The sequence below is a fragment of the Aplysia californica genome, unplaced genomic scaffold (genome assembly GCF_000002075.1).
Source record: "Aplysia californica isolate F4 #8 unplaced genomic scaffold, AplCal3.0 scaffold00406, whole genome shotgun sequence".
Taxonomy (NCBI): Eukaryota; Metazoa; Mollusca; class Gastropoda; order Aplysiida; family Aplysiidae; genus Aplysia; species Aplysia californica.
The window spans coordinates 136,451-153,950 of NW_004797676.1; the positions used below are offsets into that span (position 1 = coordinate 136,451).

The window sequence follows — 17,500 nt, forward strand, 5'->3', positions numbered from 1 at the left end:
CCTCCAAGCGGTGCCCCCGGCCTACCCCCACCCCCTGGTGCTAACCTCAAGAAGAACAAGAAGACAGTTCGCCTGCACTGGCGGGCTTTGCCAGGAACAGAAACCCACCCCAGTACCAAGGGAGAGCTCATCTGGAAGCAGCTGGTGCCCGTTACCATCGACACAGAGAAACTGGAGCACTTGTTTGAGACTCGCACCGCAGACATCAAGCAAAAGGCAAGTGACGGGGTATCCCTGCTGTGTTGCTCGTCTTAATCACTCTGTCAATGCTTGACTCAAGATTGGCGAACTCACTAATATGTACTAAAATCAAAACTCCACTTTCAAAGAGGTCATCTTTTGGTGGGTTTTTTTAATGCAGAAACCCAATTTAGAGTTAAAAACTTTCATTTTGGTAAGAGTTTTGGTTACTATGTCAGAATCTCAGAATCGTTTAGTAGGAAAGCTAAAGATAGTTGTGTGGTTACGTAGAAGTTAAAAGGTTAATATATTTGAATGGATAAAAGATGACCAATTCTGTCAACAAATGCTTTAATATTTATCAGAAGACATTAGAAAAATATTTCTATACTTCTGTAGTAAGCTCAGCAAGACAAAAGGACATTTCTCTTAACAATCGGGAAACTGTTGGCCTTTTTGCTGTGTGTTACTCTGTCGCTCCATATGCTGGCAAACCTGTATTCACAGCCAAACCTTTAGCTATGAGCTGCGCTTTAATTTTTAACGTCAGTCTTGTAATGCTTGGCAGTAACTGCTGAAGCCCTAAACAATGATGTATCCGTTTTTGTTTTGTGTATATTATATACTTTCAGCGCTAACTTTCTAGTCTTGTTGTGCGAATTAGCTAGCTCATTCTTCTGACAATAGATGCTGTATCGTCACGTCCTCATTGTACTCAGCCTTTGTTTTCTGACAGTAATTAATTTCATTGTGTAGCAACATTGTTCTGACTTATTGAACGTTAATAATAAAATTACATCACAGTAATTACTGTTGTCTATAAGCCTCTAATTTATCAAGTACTAATGTTAGATGTTTGCTGTCAGTTTTGTGAAGTTTGTGGTCGTGTGACAAATGTGTGATGTGGTGATGTTCACTGATGCATTCAGAGTCTTTGCGTTTGATGACATGGCGGCACTTTCTGTGTTGTACTGTGTGGAGGTAGTTAGCTCTTTTCACGTTTCTAGACTCTGATGTAGTAATGCTGTCTGAAACACCTGCATCTTTCATGCCTCTCCTTGTTTCCTAGTTAATGACATCAGTTTTTTTCTTCTTTCTTCCTCCTATCTCGCTCTCATTTTCTCATCTTTTGCTTTTGTGGTGATCCTTGCTTAGTAAACGTCAAAGTTTTCTGTCTGTTACCTGTTTTGTTTTTCGTCTCTCTTCCTTTCTCTGCTCTTGTTTTGTTTTTTTAGTAGGTGTTATGACAGGACTTTCTTGTAGTGTTGTGTATGTAATGAGGCTTTGAGTACCGAATGACTTTAGCCATGTGCAGTTTCTCACCGCTTGACTCTTTATTGTTTTTTCTACAACGATGGATCTCTGAGTTGATGACCGGGCGCAAATCTCATGTTGCATGTGCTATGCATTTAATCTTCAGGATGTGGTAAGGACTTTTTTGCACTCACTTTTACCTTCCTAGCTTGGAATGAAAATGCTGTAATCATCTGTGTGGTTTGCTAACTGTTGTATGTATTAAGTTCAGTGAGGGACACCCCCCCCCCCACCCCCCAAAGACCATCATAGTAGTTCTCAGTAATGTTGCTCATAAATTACTGGGATCTTATTTGGAAGTGCTATATGTCGAACATCAAGGTTACACTCTATTTGCATTTATGCACCTATAAAGCTCAAAGCTCTTTCTGAAATAGAGGGAAAAAATCCCATCAGGAATCTTAATTTTTTTCAAAGGAGATTGTAGTATTTGTGAAGCGTGCTGACAAAATGAGTTGCTTCTGGGATTCAAGCCTTAAGAAATTAAATACGTCACGCTTATTGGTGAACTTTTACAACTTATCAGTTTGAAATGATAAAAGACAGGTTATAGTTAAAGTATATGGCATCGATAAAAAATCTTTAAATTTGACCCTTGCGTCAATTTTTGACCAATATCTCCATTTTTGTGAATTGCGAGAAGTTACTCATTTTGTCAGAACCCCTCACATTTGTTAAAACGGCCGTTTTTCTCACAGAGCCTCACGTTTCTTCCGAGCTATGACTTTTGGAATGTTTTTATTATTTGTCATTTGCCTTGCAGTGGGTTTAGATGCGAAGATGTTGGAATGAACCAACAGTTTATTTGAGCAAGAAAAGCATCACTTCGGTTGCTGTTTGTGTTCTGTTACTAGGTGGGGGTGAGATTAATTGGGATGTTCTTTGACGTTATCAGTGTGTTTGTGCTGCTTAAGGAATTACAGGGTATCCATTGAATCCATGCACCTCTGTACACAAAATGTTGCTGCTTTCAAAAGTCATTAACCATGTCTTACTCATCTTGGTCACATTATCAGTTCTTTGAATCCGATGTTTTTTGTTGTGGCAAGAAGCTGAACTGCAATGCCTGTGGGTCTTTGTGGGAGGAGAAAGGTTTAGACTGATTTAAGCCAAACAGACTCAAATGTGTTCCCTCGGCATCTCTGCTAATTTGGTAAGCTGGAGAAGAGGAAGAGAATTATTTTCACCATGATTAGTGCCCTGCTGAATGCAGCTTGTTAGGCATGATGAAAAATCTTCTGTCTTATAATGAACTCATTATTTTGAAAACTGCATACTGTGTACACAGTTTTGTGACTGCTCCAAAAATCAGATATGTTTGTTAATCAAAACAGCAAAGCCATTTGATTGAATGAACTGTGCACCATATAATCATAAATTGACCCAAGGCCTAGACGTGTACACTCCTACTCCCTACTTTCAACTGCTGCCTCTGCCTCACTGTCTGTCCTGTTTGAGGAACCACCAATTTGTCTGTTGTGACCTATTCTTATTCTATGCTTTTTCTGCACTAAACTCTTGTATGATATGAAAGATTATCATGTTTAATTAATGAATTTCCCGTTCCTTCCCTGCTCTCCTTCCCCCCTAACCCCCCTCGTAAGTAGACGCCTTGTCAAAGCGTCATAGATAGTGTTTTTTTCGTATAGCTTTTGGATGCTTTCAGCACGTACCAGAAACTGTAGCTGGAGATATCCTGTGCTGTTACTCAGATCTTTGGGGTTTGGTTGGAGCTTCTCAGACTTTGTTCTCATGGTTGTTTACACATTTTCGTGGAGCTGGGTCTGTTGCCAAGTTTATTGGGTTTCTTTGTCTTTAATTTCATGCGTACAATTTCTGTCAAATGAATGTGTCTTTTTTTACCCTTTTTTCTCTGATTTTGCATATCAGCCTTGTATATTAAATCAAACATATGTTTTTCAGTCTTTTTTTAAAAAATTCTCTCAGTTACCTGGGTTTGATCTGTTTTCAATTTTTACTCTCTATATAACATTTTGGCTTTCCCTTGCATAGTAACAATTTGCCCTTGAATATGTGTTTCAGTTATTCTTTTCTCCTTCCCAAAAGAAATGCCATAAGGCACAGTCAAAGTGACTAGAACCTAGACGAACGCCCCATAACGTGCTTCACAGAACCCAGTGCATGTCGCCACCCCTCCCCCTCCCCATGTTCTAAACACCCTCCTTCCCCTCCCCTCCCCCAAGCCTTAAGCACCCTCCGCTTCTCCCCACCCCCTCTTTCCCCCTTTTCAAATTTCTAACCAGAGATGTCAAAAGTAAATTTAATTAACACTGTTTAATGATATTTTCTACAGTACAGATGTCCCTGTTTTATCCCCCACTGTCCTTCAGTTCTGTTCAAGAGCATCTCAAAATACTCACTTGTATGTTAAGTGGACCTTTACATACTTGTGGTCATAGAAAGTTGTTTCTTTTGAGCAGCAGTTCATGTAAAGAAATGCGTTGTCGTGATATTTTTTTTCCTGTATGTCGAAACAACAATCTAGTCCTGGGTCTTTTCCAATTTTGAACTAAACGTTTGAATGGATAAGGGATGATAATGCTTTACTTATGTATTTTCTTTTTCCTGGTATATGGAATGCATTTGCAGAAATATTGATTCAGTTATTTTTTGTATCTAAATGGATTAAGTTTTCTTTTTTTTAACCTTATTATTGTCATAGTACATACATCGTTAAAGTTGATTGGAATTGTTGATCGTTAAGTCCTCATCCTTCTGTCACTCCTTCCCAGTGATGGTCTCTGCGACCTTGGAAGGCCCAGTCTGTTGAAGGCTGTAAATCATTTTATTTTGCTTTCCACTCTATACACACTGTATGCTGCTTTGTGTATACATATATCACATATTATAATCTCTAAGCTATACATTTCTGTCTTCCTTTCTGTACAGATGTTCTTAGTTTAGATGTTATTCCAAATAAGATTCAAAGGTCTTCCTTTCTGTACAGATGTGCTTAGTTTAGATGTTATTCCAAATAAGATTCAAAGGTCTTCCTTTCTGTACAGACGTGCTTAGTTTAGATGTTATTCCAAATAAGATTCAAAGGTCTTCCTTTCTGTACAGATGTGCTTAGTTCAGATGTTATTCCAAATAAGATTCAAAGGTCTTCCTTTCTGTACAGATGTGCTTAGTTTAGATATTATTCCGAATAAGATTCAAGGGTGTATCTTTACACTATAATTCTAATTTGTAAAACAATTGACAAAAGAATTTTTGGTGCATCCGAGGCTGTCGCTTTTACTCTATGCTTACATTTTTAGGCGTCCATCAGGAGATTCTAAAGTGCTAACTGAATTGATATGGACACTTTTAAAAAAGCAATCGTTATACATCTGTTTATTTTTACTGTAAATTACTCCCTATTTCGTAAGTTAAATCGAGTCGTGAAATATGAGAAATACATTTCAATTGTATTATATGTAAGGCTTTTGTTTTAAAGATTGTGAACCATAAACAGTAATAGCTAAAAAAAAAAAAAGCAGAAAACAAAAAAAAAGCTAATGATAATCTTGTAAAACTGTTAACCAGTAATTGTACTTCACATCCAAAAGCCTCTCTTTCCTGCAGGCACGATAGTGTCATCTTTGTACCTTGTGTTTTATTTTTTTCTTTAACTTTGTGAAGAAATTAGCAAAGAAAAGAAACTCTGAACTCGTCACAGTGTTACGTGCAACGAAATGTTTATGAGATATTGATGACTCGTCTTTCCTGTACACCAAACGTGTGTTGCCTTCCCCTGGGCTGTTCCCTGGCTCTGCCTTGAGTGTACCCCAACTCTATCTCCCTCTCTGTGTACTTCAGAAACAAGACACGAGTGGGAAGAAGGAGATCACAGTTCTGGACCCCAAGCGCTCCAACGCCATCAACATTGGCCTCACCGTGCTGCCCCCACCCCGCACCATCAAGGCCGCCATTCTCAAGATGGATAATTCTATCATGAACAAAGAGGGCATTGAGGTAGGTAACAGTGTCTCGCTTGGTTCTCGGGTTTGTTTGTTGATGTGTTTGGTCAGTCATTGGTATCATTATCTTTGGAGAATTGGGACTACTTCTTGTATTACTCAACCTAAAATAATGCCTTTACTCCTTGCCTGTATACTGTATATTATAATGCTCCCAGTTTTGAAAATATTTATGTTCAGCAAGACTGAACTCGCTGGACCCAACAGGCTTGGGATAATATGTCCCTGGACAGTTCTTTCAGCGAAGCGTCTTCAGAAGGAAGAGCAAAAGTGCCATTTGTTAATATATTCTACTTCACTTTACCAAATGAGATAGCTTGTGGTCTAGTGGAGAAAGTACATTTTACATAATCACACTTTTCTTGAAAAAGGCAATGTGTATCATACCCGAAACCAAACCGAACATGTACCTCAGAGGGTGGGTGGTTGGCGGGTGCTCTGGTGTGGTTTGCTCCTTCTTTCCTATGGAACATCTATCCTCCTTATCTCCCCTTCTTCTTTTTTATGTTTGTTACTCTCTTGTAACACCTCTAATCTTCTGGTGCTCATGTGAAGTTATGCAGTTGCGAACGCCGTAAAACCTCTACTAAAACTAGCAAACAAGAGGATATTAAACTAACTTCAGCCCCACCTGACTTCTTATTCCACAGAAAATTCTGACCACCATGATCCCGACAGAGGAGGAGAAGTCCAAGATCCTGGAGGCTCAGATGGCCAACCCTGATGTCCCTCTGGGGACAGCCGAGCAGTTCCTCCTCACTCTCTCCTCTGTGTTTGAGCTGGAGGCCCGACTCAAACTCTGGCTCTTCAAGCTGGATTATGAGAATCTAGAACAGGTGAGTGGGAGCTTGTTTTTGTCAGGTGTATTTGTATTGTAGTAATTTATTGTACTGTTAGTCTCTGTTGGGTATTTTGGCTCTTTGCCTTACAAGGGAAATGAGGTAGATTTCCTTGTGGAAAAATTGTTTATTGAGTATATTCGTCTTTGTGCTGGTGGGGTCAAAGAGGCCTGCCTCATCAATTGCCTAAGTTGTATAGGTTGGAGTATAAGAAATTTGCAATAATCTACTTTATTTTACTAGTTCTCACTGTTGTAAATGTATACGACCTATGTATGTATATATAGATATGTATGTGTTTTTGTGCTAGTCGGGGTCCCTCATCCTGAAGTAGATGTGTGTTGTGACAGGAAAGAAAGAGTCGCATTCCAGAGTCTTAGCTAGAAAAATTTGAGAGCAAAAAAATTGTCGAAACCCTTCAAAATTGTGTTTGGCTGCTCTGGTTAAGAGGACGTGAACATTATATGATGTGAAGGTGAAAAAAATGCTCCTCTAAGAAAATTTACCTCTTAATTCACAAAGAGGGGCCTCATCTAAACCGATAACACTACTACTTAGCCCTCATCTCATGGACTCCTATAACAGATCAAATACCAACTTTCATATGCGGTTTACTGATCCCGCCAAATCTGCAAAAGTCTGAAAAATTCAGGAAAATGATAATCAATTACTCAAGACATGTTTTATTATTTAGCGGAGGTGTTGTGGGGATCTGCTGAATCTGTTGTGAAACTCCTCCTAGTCCTATGTTTGCTTTTTTATTATGTCTCTTATCTGCTTCTGCTCTTGTTGTATAAGTGTCCCTTGGGTCTTTGTCTCACAGTTTCTGCTGTTGCCTCCACAGGAAGTAGCAGAGCCGCTGATGGATCTGAAGAAAGGCGTCACGGACCTGCAGAAGAACCAGACGTTCCGGTGCATTCTCTCAGGCCTCTTGGCTGTAGGCAACTTTCTCAACGGGGCAGCTGTGAGTTGTTGTTTTTTTATGAACTTCTGGGTTGTTTTTTTTTTGGGGGGGGGGGGGGGGGGGCTTGTGTATCTGTGTGTATCGCTGTGTTTTTTCATTTGTGTGTGTGTGGGGGGGTGATAAGGAAAAGACAGAAGGAGAGAGAGTCTGAGGAAACTCCTGCATTTTGTAATATTTCTATGTGAGACTCTCTCATGGGGTCGATTTGTTTAAAATTGTAAGGGCATTTATATCTATGTTATGATAATGATCGTATAACTCTCCCACCTTTATTTTTGGATTCCCGTGCAAATACTTGAGGTCATATCATGGGGACAGTGACTTCTGTGAATCAAAGAAGATAAAGAAGTATGTAAAAAAAAGTGTGTCTCCGCTTTTTTAGGGGCTTCTGCTGATCAATTTGAAAACTTCAAAAATGTCTTGAAAAGTGAGCATTTGATGTTAGTATATATACTTTGACAATCAAGACAAATTGTTGTCTCTGCACAATATCTAACCCTCTTTGGAGGGTAGGTGGGGGATATAATAATATTTCAATGACTCATGTTTCATTTTAGTCGAGAGTTGTTACAGATTTGTGCAAGCATGTCTGTCATGTCAGATATTTAAATGGTTTTGCTGAAGTTTCATTTTTTCCCCCTTCCTTCCTGTTCCAGATCCGTGCATTCAGCATTGAGTTCCTTCAGCGTGTGCCAGAGGTCAAGGACACAGTACACAAGCATTCACTGCTGCACCACCTGTGCACGCTCATCATAGAGCAATTCCCAGACTCCTCCGATCTCTACTCGGAGATCGGGCCCGTCACAAGGTGCTCTCGGGTAAGTTTCTGTCTCTGTCTCTGTTGATGTTTACGCATATGTGTAGCTGGAGAGCACCACTGGTCTGTTTGACTTCTTTTACATCTTTGTCATGGTTCTGTCTATTTGTTCTAACTTTTCCATGCACTAAAAGACCACAATTATATTGACGTGCCTCTCTGGACTCAAACTAAATCCAAACATGACGTGTGTGTGTGTTTCCTCCACCCACATGTACTGGTTCTGTAACTTTGTCGGTTGTAGAATCTGTTTGTTTTGATCTTTGTAGCCATGTTGTAAATTGGTGAGAAGTGGGTGGTTGGCGGGTGCTCTTGTGTGGTTTGCTCCTTCTGTCCTATCAAACGTCTATCGTCCTTATCTCCCCTTCTTCTTTTTTATGTTTGTAACACCTCTAATCTTCTGGCATTCATTTGACCTTATGCAGTTGCGAGCACCGTAAAACCTCTATTAAAATTAAAAAACAAAATTGGTGAGAAGAAATGTTGTCCGCTCTTCTACTAGCAGGAGAGAGTACATTCTCATTTTCAGATCCTTTTGTTAGTGATTCTTTTCCAGACTTAGGTCAACTGACAGTCTTGGGACTTTTAGACCCAAACATACAGCCTAGCTTACTCAGATGTACCTAAATGGCTGTCAAGTTTGACTTATTCCCTGCCTTTGTAGAATATTGTTGCGTTTATGCACAAGATGATAAGAAAGAATTATCGGGTTATGAGCATTCTTGCTTGTGTTAATAATTTTTTTGTATGCGTGTTTGTGTACTCTGTGTTTACATGTCTTCTAGTAGTGTGTGCACATATGGCACAATGTCCGAGTGAACGATTTGCTGGTGTCATACTCATGAAAAGTGTCTTCAGCCCACATAATGGACAGTGGATGATCTAAGAATAAGTTTTCTCCTTCTTTTTCTTCTACTTCTTATTATTCTTATTCTTATTCTTATTCTTATTCTTATTCTTATCAATTCCAATAATATGCTTTAAGCAGTAGAAAGCATGTGAAAGATGCAATGTTCTAGCAACCCTGGGCCTTTATGTTGCATGATATATGAATGTGTCATTGTTCACATATTCTCCACTATTTGGTTATATCGTAAGACAAGTTCCATTTTAATCTTTATCTGCAGGTGGACTGGGAAGAACTGTTCCACAAACTCAACAAGATGGAATACGACTGCAAGGCTTCATGGGATCACTTGCGTGCAATTGTCAAACATGACGGCAGCTCCACAGATTTGAAGGGAAAGTATGTGCACTTTGACCTCTTATGGGATGAGAATTAGTATGCATGCTTATGTTATTTGGGTTTTTGAGGGAGTTTTTTTTTGGGGGGGTTAAATGGTGTAGTAATTGTTGATTGATTTGGAGCGGGGGGTTTCAATTTTTTTTCTGTGATTTCTTCTGACTTTATGGGGTATGCTTTTTTTTTTTTTGATTCGTCCCAATTTTATGGATTGAGGAAAGTGAAAACACAACTACCAGTGGAGTCAGTAAGGGAGGGAGAGATTTTGTGAATAGTAACTAATGACCTTGTTTGTTATTTGTGTCAGCTGCTGGGGTGTGTGTATGTATGTGTGTGTGCGCATATGAATGGGTGTGTATGTGTGTATGTTCGTGTGAAGTACTTCCTGTTTTAGTTTAAATCACTATGCTTTCAAATATTATATACTGCAGGTTTTATGTATATCTGTTTTTGCAACATACCCAATACACTTTAGGTGTTTTTAGTTTCTTGGGATTTTTGCTTTATGTCTGTTTGATTATAGTTTTTTTCACAAATCAGTCTAAATGCTAACATTTTACATCTTTGGTTGCTAATGTTCTTTTAAACTTTTTTAAAATGATTGAAATTGAATAGCAAAGTTTGTCTTTTTTTAAATTGGACAAGTATACGTTCAAAGCAAATAACCAGAAATATTACACTGTCGAAGTGAGTCTAGTGTGAAAAGAAAATCTCATTTAGCATTTAGATAGAGAGATTCACAATAACATAAGTTGTAGCGCTCTTTATAATTTTGCTCTAAAGTATGAAATGTTCAGAGTCGAATTCTAGTTACAGAGACTTTAATATACATTGATACTGCAGGACTGAAAGTGGTACATTTAACCCAACTTTTTTTTCTTATCTCCAGAATGTCATTATTCTTGTCGGACGCAGCAGAGAGGATCATGATCCTCCACATCATCCATAAAAGAATTCACAACAGGTGAGAAAAAGTAGTTGTTATATCTTTGGTGAGAGAGCATGGTAATAGAATTGTGGAGGAGAAAGTGTTATGGTCATGTCAGGAACTATATAGCTATGTTACAGAACCGTCTCAAGTGTGTGAAGGGAACTACACAACCAGTATGCATTCATGACATAATTTTGGGCATACTGCTCTTCTTGTATTTTATTGAAATGCAAAAAAAAGACCCAGAATGATAGCACTCTTCCTTCATTCAAGAAGTGGTTGGAGACTGTCACTGATAATCCTATTTCATTAATGATTTCTTCAGTCTTTTTGGTTCTTGCTTTAATATACAAGTATTGTGTTGAATTGAATTTGTTAAGCTGGGGGAAAAAGAAAAACAAGCAAGTGTTGGTGGTTGGCAGGTGCTCTGATGTGGTATGCATCTTCTTTCCTACCAAACATCTATCGTCTTTATTTCTCCTCCTTTTTGTGTTTGTAACTCTCTTGTAAGGTGGCATTGTTATCCTAGTGGTTAAGCTACTGGACCTGTAATCGTGAGATTGTGGGTTCTCGGGTTCAAGTCTCAGCTCTGTCCGACGTTGTGTCCTTGGGGTTCAAGTCTCAGCTCTGTCGGATGTTGTGTCCTTGGGAAAGGCACTTTACATGAATTTTCCATTTGGTTCAAGTGTTGATAGAGGAAAAAAAACCTATACCATTTCACCCCTTCACTCTCTTATAACACCTATGATCTTTGGTACTTATATGACCTAATTATGTTGCAAGTGCCATAAAATGCTTACCAAAAAACCCCCCCCAAAAAACCCCAATTGTCGACTGCCAGTAAGTTGTCTCATGTATTGTCTCCAGATACAACAAACTTCTCCTTTTCCTGGGCTTCCCGGTTCACGATGCTCGGGAGCTGAGGATCAACCATTTCTGCAAGGTGATCAGCGAGTTTGCCCTGGAATACCGCACAACTCGCGACAAAGTTTTACAGATGATGCAGAAGAAAGCCAACCAGCGGGAGAGAAAGAAGACGCGAGGGAAGATGATCGTTGATGTGAGTCACACACTGTCACTGGTTGTTGAGTCCCCTAAGATTTTTTGTCAACTCATATTGTATTATTTATATATCAATATCCTTTTCCTCCTTCCCTTTTTTCTTCAGGGAGAAAAAGTTTCTATGTGACTGTATTCACCTACTTTAATCTTCTTTCTAAACAGACAAAAAGAGTGATACAGCATGTTAAGGATATGTTGAAAGGGTATAGTGAGCTCATGTGTTGCTCAGACTAGAACCATAAAACTTAATTTGCTTTTTCCGCATGCGGGTGCCTATTTCTTTATTGTTGGGTCTCTTAACTAAACCCCCCCACAGCTTACTGATTTTTTAACGCGTCTGTAAAGAGTGTGTTCATCTGAGGGTGCTGAACTGGAGCATATAGAAATGAATGGTTCAATTTTTGTCCAAATGGCAGATGTTGACAGTTTTACACATCAGATTGTTTTTGCTTTTTCAGCCTCATTAATGAGTGTATGTATGTCTTAAATATGTGAGACTACTAAAGTAAAACTCTGATGAGCTCTGTCTATGTACCCCACTTATGTAAAACAGAACACCAGTTATGTAAATCACACATGTCAGGCTGCAGTATTTATTGTACTTAATTCCCCTCTGATTATGATAATGAGATTTTCTCTGGAAACATTTCGAAAAGTCAATTTAGGTTGAGTGTCTGTGATATTACTGGGTGCATATACCCAAAGTCCCCTGCAATAGCTGGCCTTTTAGATCCTATGGTACAGTTTGATGACTGACTCGACCAATGCCTGGAGGTGAGAGCTTCAAATTTGAATGGGGGTCAGTGTTTTCACCCTGCTTGGGGAGATCATAGCATGGGACTATGGTAAAGTTGTACTGAGTTCTCACCCTGTACCCCCCACTTGTACTTTCCACAGACGGAGAACTTTAAGGGCAAGGAGGCAGCCACAGACGATCCCCTTCACAAGTTGTTGAAGAACGGGTACACCAGCGCTGACGAGAGGGGACTGCCAGGACAGAAGAGTCGCAGGAAGCTTGGTGAGCTTGTGGTAGTGAAAAAAGGGGGGGGGGGGGGGGGGGGGGATGGACTGGGGAGTTGGCGGATGCCCTGCAGGGTCTGCTTCTCCTATTTCTTATTTCTTTTCAGTATATCCTAGTCTACTTCTTGAGGTGAGTGGTAGTTTTTATTGTACTGTAACTGTGAATTCCCTGTGGTACTTTCTGATCGATGTGACCAAAGCCTAGAGGTTTTAGGTTCAAATCTGTGTGGGTTCCACAATTTCTCTTTGTTGGCCTTCTATAATATTTCCCTTGATTTATGTGTCTGTCTCTATGAAGATCAAATTACTTCTCTTTGAAAATTACTAAAATTGTTTATAGGAGGATGCAGTTTGTCTCCAACTAGCTCCTAACAACAATTACCTTGTTTCCCCCAGACGCTCGGTCCATGGGGTCCCGCACCAGTGGAATGACCACAGACTCTGACATGTATGACACGGGTGAGGATGAGATCCTTGAGGCCTGTGTGAGGACAGCCACCAAGCCCAGCTCACGGCCGCCACGGGAACGCAAACGATCCAGGAGTCAACGAAAGTCCTGTAAGTTTGGGGGAGGTTTTTTAAATTTCCACACCCGGCTCGCTCCGCTGATGCTTGGGGGTTTGGTACATCCTTTGGTTCGTGGTTGTTTTATAAGTGGTGTTTTTTTCTCTGTGCTGTTGACATGACTCCACATGGCCATTTTATAAGTGGTGTTTTTTCTCTTTGCTGTTGTGAGTGGTGTTTCTTCGGTGTTTTTTTCTTACATCCATTTGGTCTGTCTCTTCTGGTATTTCTCGTAATCCCTTGATGACCTAGGATTTTCTCTTTACCTGCTCATTTCATCTTTTTTCCGCCCACAGGGCAGACACAGGAATGTCATTTTTCCAGTGGGAACTACTGACTTCCTTTTTTTTTCCCCCAATTCATCATTGTTGTTCTTTATTTGGTTTCTTAATCATAGTCTTCTAGTTTGATTTTTCAGTGTCAAAAGCACAACTTCCGTTTTTAAGATGACTGTAATACTTTCATTTTTTGGGGGGGGGGGGGGGGGATCAGGGCTGGGGAAGGGGGGATTTGAGGTAATCTTTTTTATACATAAGTGATAAAACTTACGGCAACACACACACAAAAGAGTAGTGGACATTAGTGGCTTATAAGGTGCACAGACCCTTTCTAGTTTTTGTCAAGGCAGTTTTAATAGCTAATAGTATATAGATATAGCGTACAGTCATAAAATAATCATGATTAGAAATGAAAAGAATACTTTTCTACTTTTCACCCTTTGCTGTCCTAATCATACAAAGACTTCAAATCACTGTCCTAATCATACAAAGACTTCAAATCACTGTACTAATCATACAAAGACTTCAAATCACTGTCCTAATCATACAAAGACTTCAAATCGCTGTCCTAATCATACAAAGACTTCAAATCGCTGTCCTAATCATACAAAGACTTCAAATCGCTGTCCTAATCATACAAAGACTTCAAATCGCTGTCCTAATCATACAAAGACTTCAAATCACTGTCCTAATCATACAAAGACTTCAAATCACTGTCCTAATCATACAAAGACTTCAAATCACTGTCCTAATCATACAAAGACTTCAAATCACTGTCCTAATCATACAAAGACTTCAAATCGCTGTCCTAATCATACAAAGACTTCAAATCGCTGTCCTAATCATACAAAGATTTCAAATTTCTGTTTTTTCAATGCCTTCGTTCTACATCGATACAGGCAAGCCTCAAGATAAGGGTACAAACATGGTATTCTATATACTCTTGGATAGTAGATATTGCTTTGTGTTCTTTTCGTTTGAGCTGCTTCACGCTTTTTTATCGGTTTTGCTTTTGTTTTTGTTTCTATTTTTGGGAAGACTGCAGTCTTTTTGCTAGCAAATTGATGGGGTAGAGTTGTGTAGTAGAAAGGAGGATTGTAATTCCCTCTTCGGGCAATTAGAGAATGAGAGAAATATTGCTGGTTTTCTGTGTGTGGTCTTTTCGTTCAGGAATTAAACATGTGTTACAATGGTGAAGATAAAAGTAGAGAATTCCCTCAGGTTTTCAGCATTTGTCTTGTAGATTCTGGCTGTAAAGTTCTGTGTGGCACATCTGGCTCTGAGGGTTCTCACATCACTGTCGCTGGTGGCTTTCTCTGACCAGAGTTCGGGTTGAGAGTGCAATAAAAGTGTGGGGGCGGGGGCCTGTTTATTTGAGACATGACACTGTGTGGCTGCACACTGCGCTAACCTTTTGTCTGGGCACCTCACACTCTGCTGCACTTGACCTCTAGTTCAGGGAGACTGACCAGTGCCCTGGGTTAAAACTGACCACTGCAAAGGGAAAGTCAGTGTGTGCTGGCTATTATGGTTGTTTGTGTGAGTGTTCACTGTGAGCTGCTAGTATTTGATGGTGGAGAAATAATTGACTGGTTTAATCACTTTTATGGAATGAGAACTATTGATTCAAATTATTCTTGTCTGCTATTATGTTTAATGTTTACAATTAATTTGTATTTGTCTTCCCTCAAAAAAAGAAATTAGATTGAATGTATAGATTAATTTTGAGAGATTGTTGCCATACATTTGAATTAGGCGAGAATTCTCAGTCTGATCTTCAAGTGCACTAAAACACTTTTGGATTAAAGATGTCAATGAGATCTTTTTAGCTATCAGTAAGTGTGGTGCATATTGTTCACTGTTCATGTGGATCATATTGTACATTTCAAAAGTGGGAAAAAATATTATTACATAGCTGAGAGCTGTGGGGTTTGTGTTTGGCAAGCCGATCGTTTGTGAGAACCCTCAGGTCATGACTGTCTCTGGTCAGTGTCTCTTGTACTCTGGTATCCTCTGATGCTCCTGTGTCACTGTCAAAGGTCAGGATAGTTCTATAAATACTATGTAACTCTGTTTTTTGTTTTAGTAAGCCCTCGCAACTGCATATGGTCATATGAACGCCAATATCTAACTCTTAGTTACAGGTAATTAAGTAAGTAATGCGAGTGAAAGTGATTCTTTTCTTTGGATTGGTGAGCAGTGAGGTTTTGGTATTAAAAAAGTAACCTGTTCTGCGTACCTGTAGTGGTTGATTAACACTGTATCGGACAAGGATAGTTGAAACAGGACCAGGATGTATCAGTCTATATAAACGGTATATGGTTTCTTCATTTGGGGGGGGGGGGGTTTGTTTTGTTTTTTTGTGTAGAACACGTGATTGTGTAAACCACTCCCATGGGTGTAACGTTCTATGTTAGCCAATGTGTTTAGGTATTATTTCCAACTGAAAGCGTTTTCACTGCCTTTTCGTATTTATGTTGCAATGTTTTATGTTCCTCAACGTTACCTACCATTTGGTGTGCTGGATCCTAAATGTGGCTGTATGTCAGAAATGTGACCCTGAAGTGCTCAGTGTCTGTGTTAGATGTTTGGTGGTAGTTAGTGCCTTTGTATATATGGATGTATGTGTGATTGTGTGTGTCCATACATGTGCGTGTGTATGTACATATGTGTATATATAGATGGATGGATGTACGGATATATGCATGCATGTGTGTATGTATGCATATGTGTATGTGTGTGTGAATGTGTGTGTGCCTGTGTGTATGCCTTACAGGTGTATGTGTGTATGCCATGCAGGTATGTGTGTGTGTGTGTGTGTATGTATGTGTGTGTGTAAGTATGTGTGTACCCTGTTTCATGTACATTATGACGATGTCTGACAGCCCGTGCACTCAATGTGTTCACAGACATGCTCTAGTCAGGCCAGAAAGCTGCTAAGTGAGCAGACGGTAAATCAGTTGCTCTTAGAGTTCAAGTTTGATCTTGCCATTTTTTTTGGCTGTTTTTATTTGGCCATTTTTTGCCGTTCTCACGGAGGGGGGGGTTTGGTTTGTTTTATTTGTTGGGATTGTCTCCCCTAGGTGCCCACTAATGCAACGTTTTCCCTATGTTTGCCCACCCACCCGTTACTTGGAGGTTCCAGAGTCTAACACAGTGTGTTATATTGTGTGAGCGTGGGGATGTTGACGAAACACACCTGTATTGTAGTCCTGAACGCACCAAAGAGTTACACCCTAACACTCTCACCACGGTCACCATAACAGCTCACAGGGAGTCCACAAACACGCTCACACATGCACATGCTGACGTAGTCACACACACACACACACACGCACACACACATCCTCTCTCACTCACACACACACACTCACTCACACACACATGCACACACGCGCGCACACACACATACACACACACACACAGACCCACACTTTTGTTACACCCAAATTGTCAGAGTCTCACTGGACTCTTGTCTTTTTACATGCAGTGTGTGTTGTTCTGTGCACCATTTTGTTCACAGACAAACCAGGGTGTCTGGACAGTACATGGTCGCTCATAAGTGTCCTGACAGTAATGTCAGAAATATGGTCTCAAGGCACATTTTGTCAATTATTGTTTCTTCTGCATTTTAGTGAGTCTATTGTGTCACATTGGGCTTTGTGCAGTCGCAGGGACCGTCTTCAAACCTCCCCCCCCCCACCCATTTTCTGATTTATGTTCTCCTGCTATCATGTCTCTGCTCTTCCCTTAGTAGACAAAGTAAGCTACTGTCCCAGCCTTTGTACTCTCGTTACTCTTCTTCACCTCTTGTACTGTCTTCTTTTCTTCCTTTTTGTTCCTCATGTTTCCCTTTCCTGCAGTTTGTTGTCTCCTTCTCATGTCTTCCCCGTCCTCCTCCCCTTTCTTCTCCTGCTCTGCTTTTTCCTCCTCCTCCTCCTCCTCCTCCTCCTCCTCCTCATCCCCTCTGTTTCCCGTCCTCCTTTTCTCCTCCTCCCCTCCTTCCCTCCATCTCCTTCTGCCTCCCCCCCCCCCTAAAAGAAAATTCCTTCCCCCTCAACCATGCTTCCCTCACACTAACCATACCCTGTTTCTCCTCAGCGTTTTGGGACAGTGACTTCTAGGTAATTGCATGGTGACCTTGCTCTGTTTGTGCGCGGCTCAAGCCAGCTGCGCCTGTTGCCTGCCTCAAAGCCTTGCTCAATCTTCTCAGACAAATTTGTTTCATCAAGTTCTGTTTTTTCTGCGTTTGTTATTTTCGTAGTTCAATAACATGACAAAGAATATTGTTGAACTTTTTTTTTT

General features: G+C 40.1%; 1 protein-coding gene across 1 annotated transcript in view; it reads left to right on the plus strand.

The window, feature by feature from the left end:
• Nucleotides 1–17,500, plus strand: part of LOC101857891 (FH1/FH2 domain-containing protein 3) — a gene marked incomplete at its 5' end in the record, with an annotated part of 88,932 nt that overhangs the window by 64,208 nt on the left and 7,224 nt on the right. The window contains 12 exon segments of the mRNA XM_035971265.1: nucleotides 1–216; nucleotides 1,601–1,606; nucleotides 5,317–5,472; nucleotides 6,128–6,313; nucleotides 7,161–7,280; nucleotides 7,937–8,098; nucleotides 9,225–9,343; nucleotides 10,230–10,304; nucleotides 11,139–11,331; nucleotides 12,231–12,351; nucleotides 12,750–12,911; nucleotides 14,095–14,112. Coding sequence (XP_035827158.1) covers nucleotides 1–216; nucleotides 1,601–1,606; nucleotides 5,317–5,472; nucleotides 6,128–6,313; nucleotides 7,161–7,280; nucleotides 7,937–8,098; nucleotides 9,225–9,343; nucleotides 10,230–10,304; nucleotides 11,139–11,331; nucleotides 12,231–12,351; nucleotides 12,750–12,911; nucleotides 14,095–14,112 — 1,534 coding nt within the window.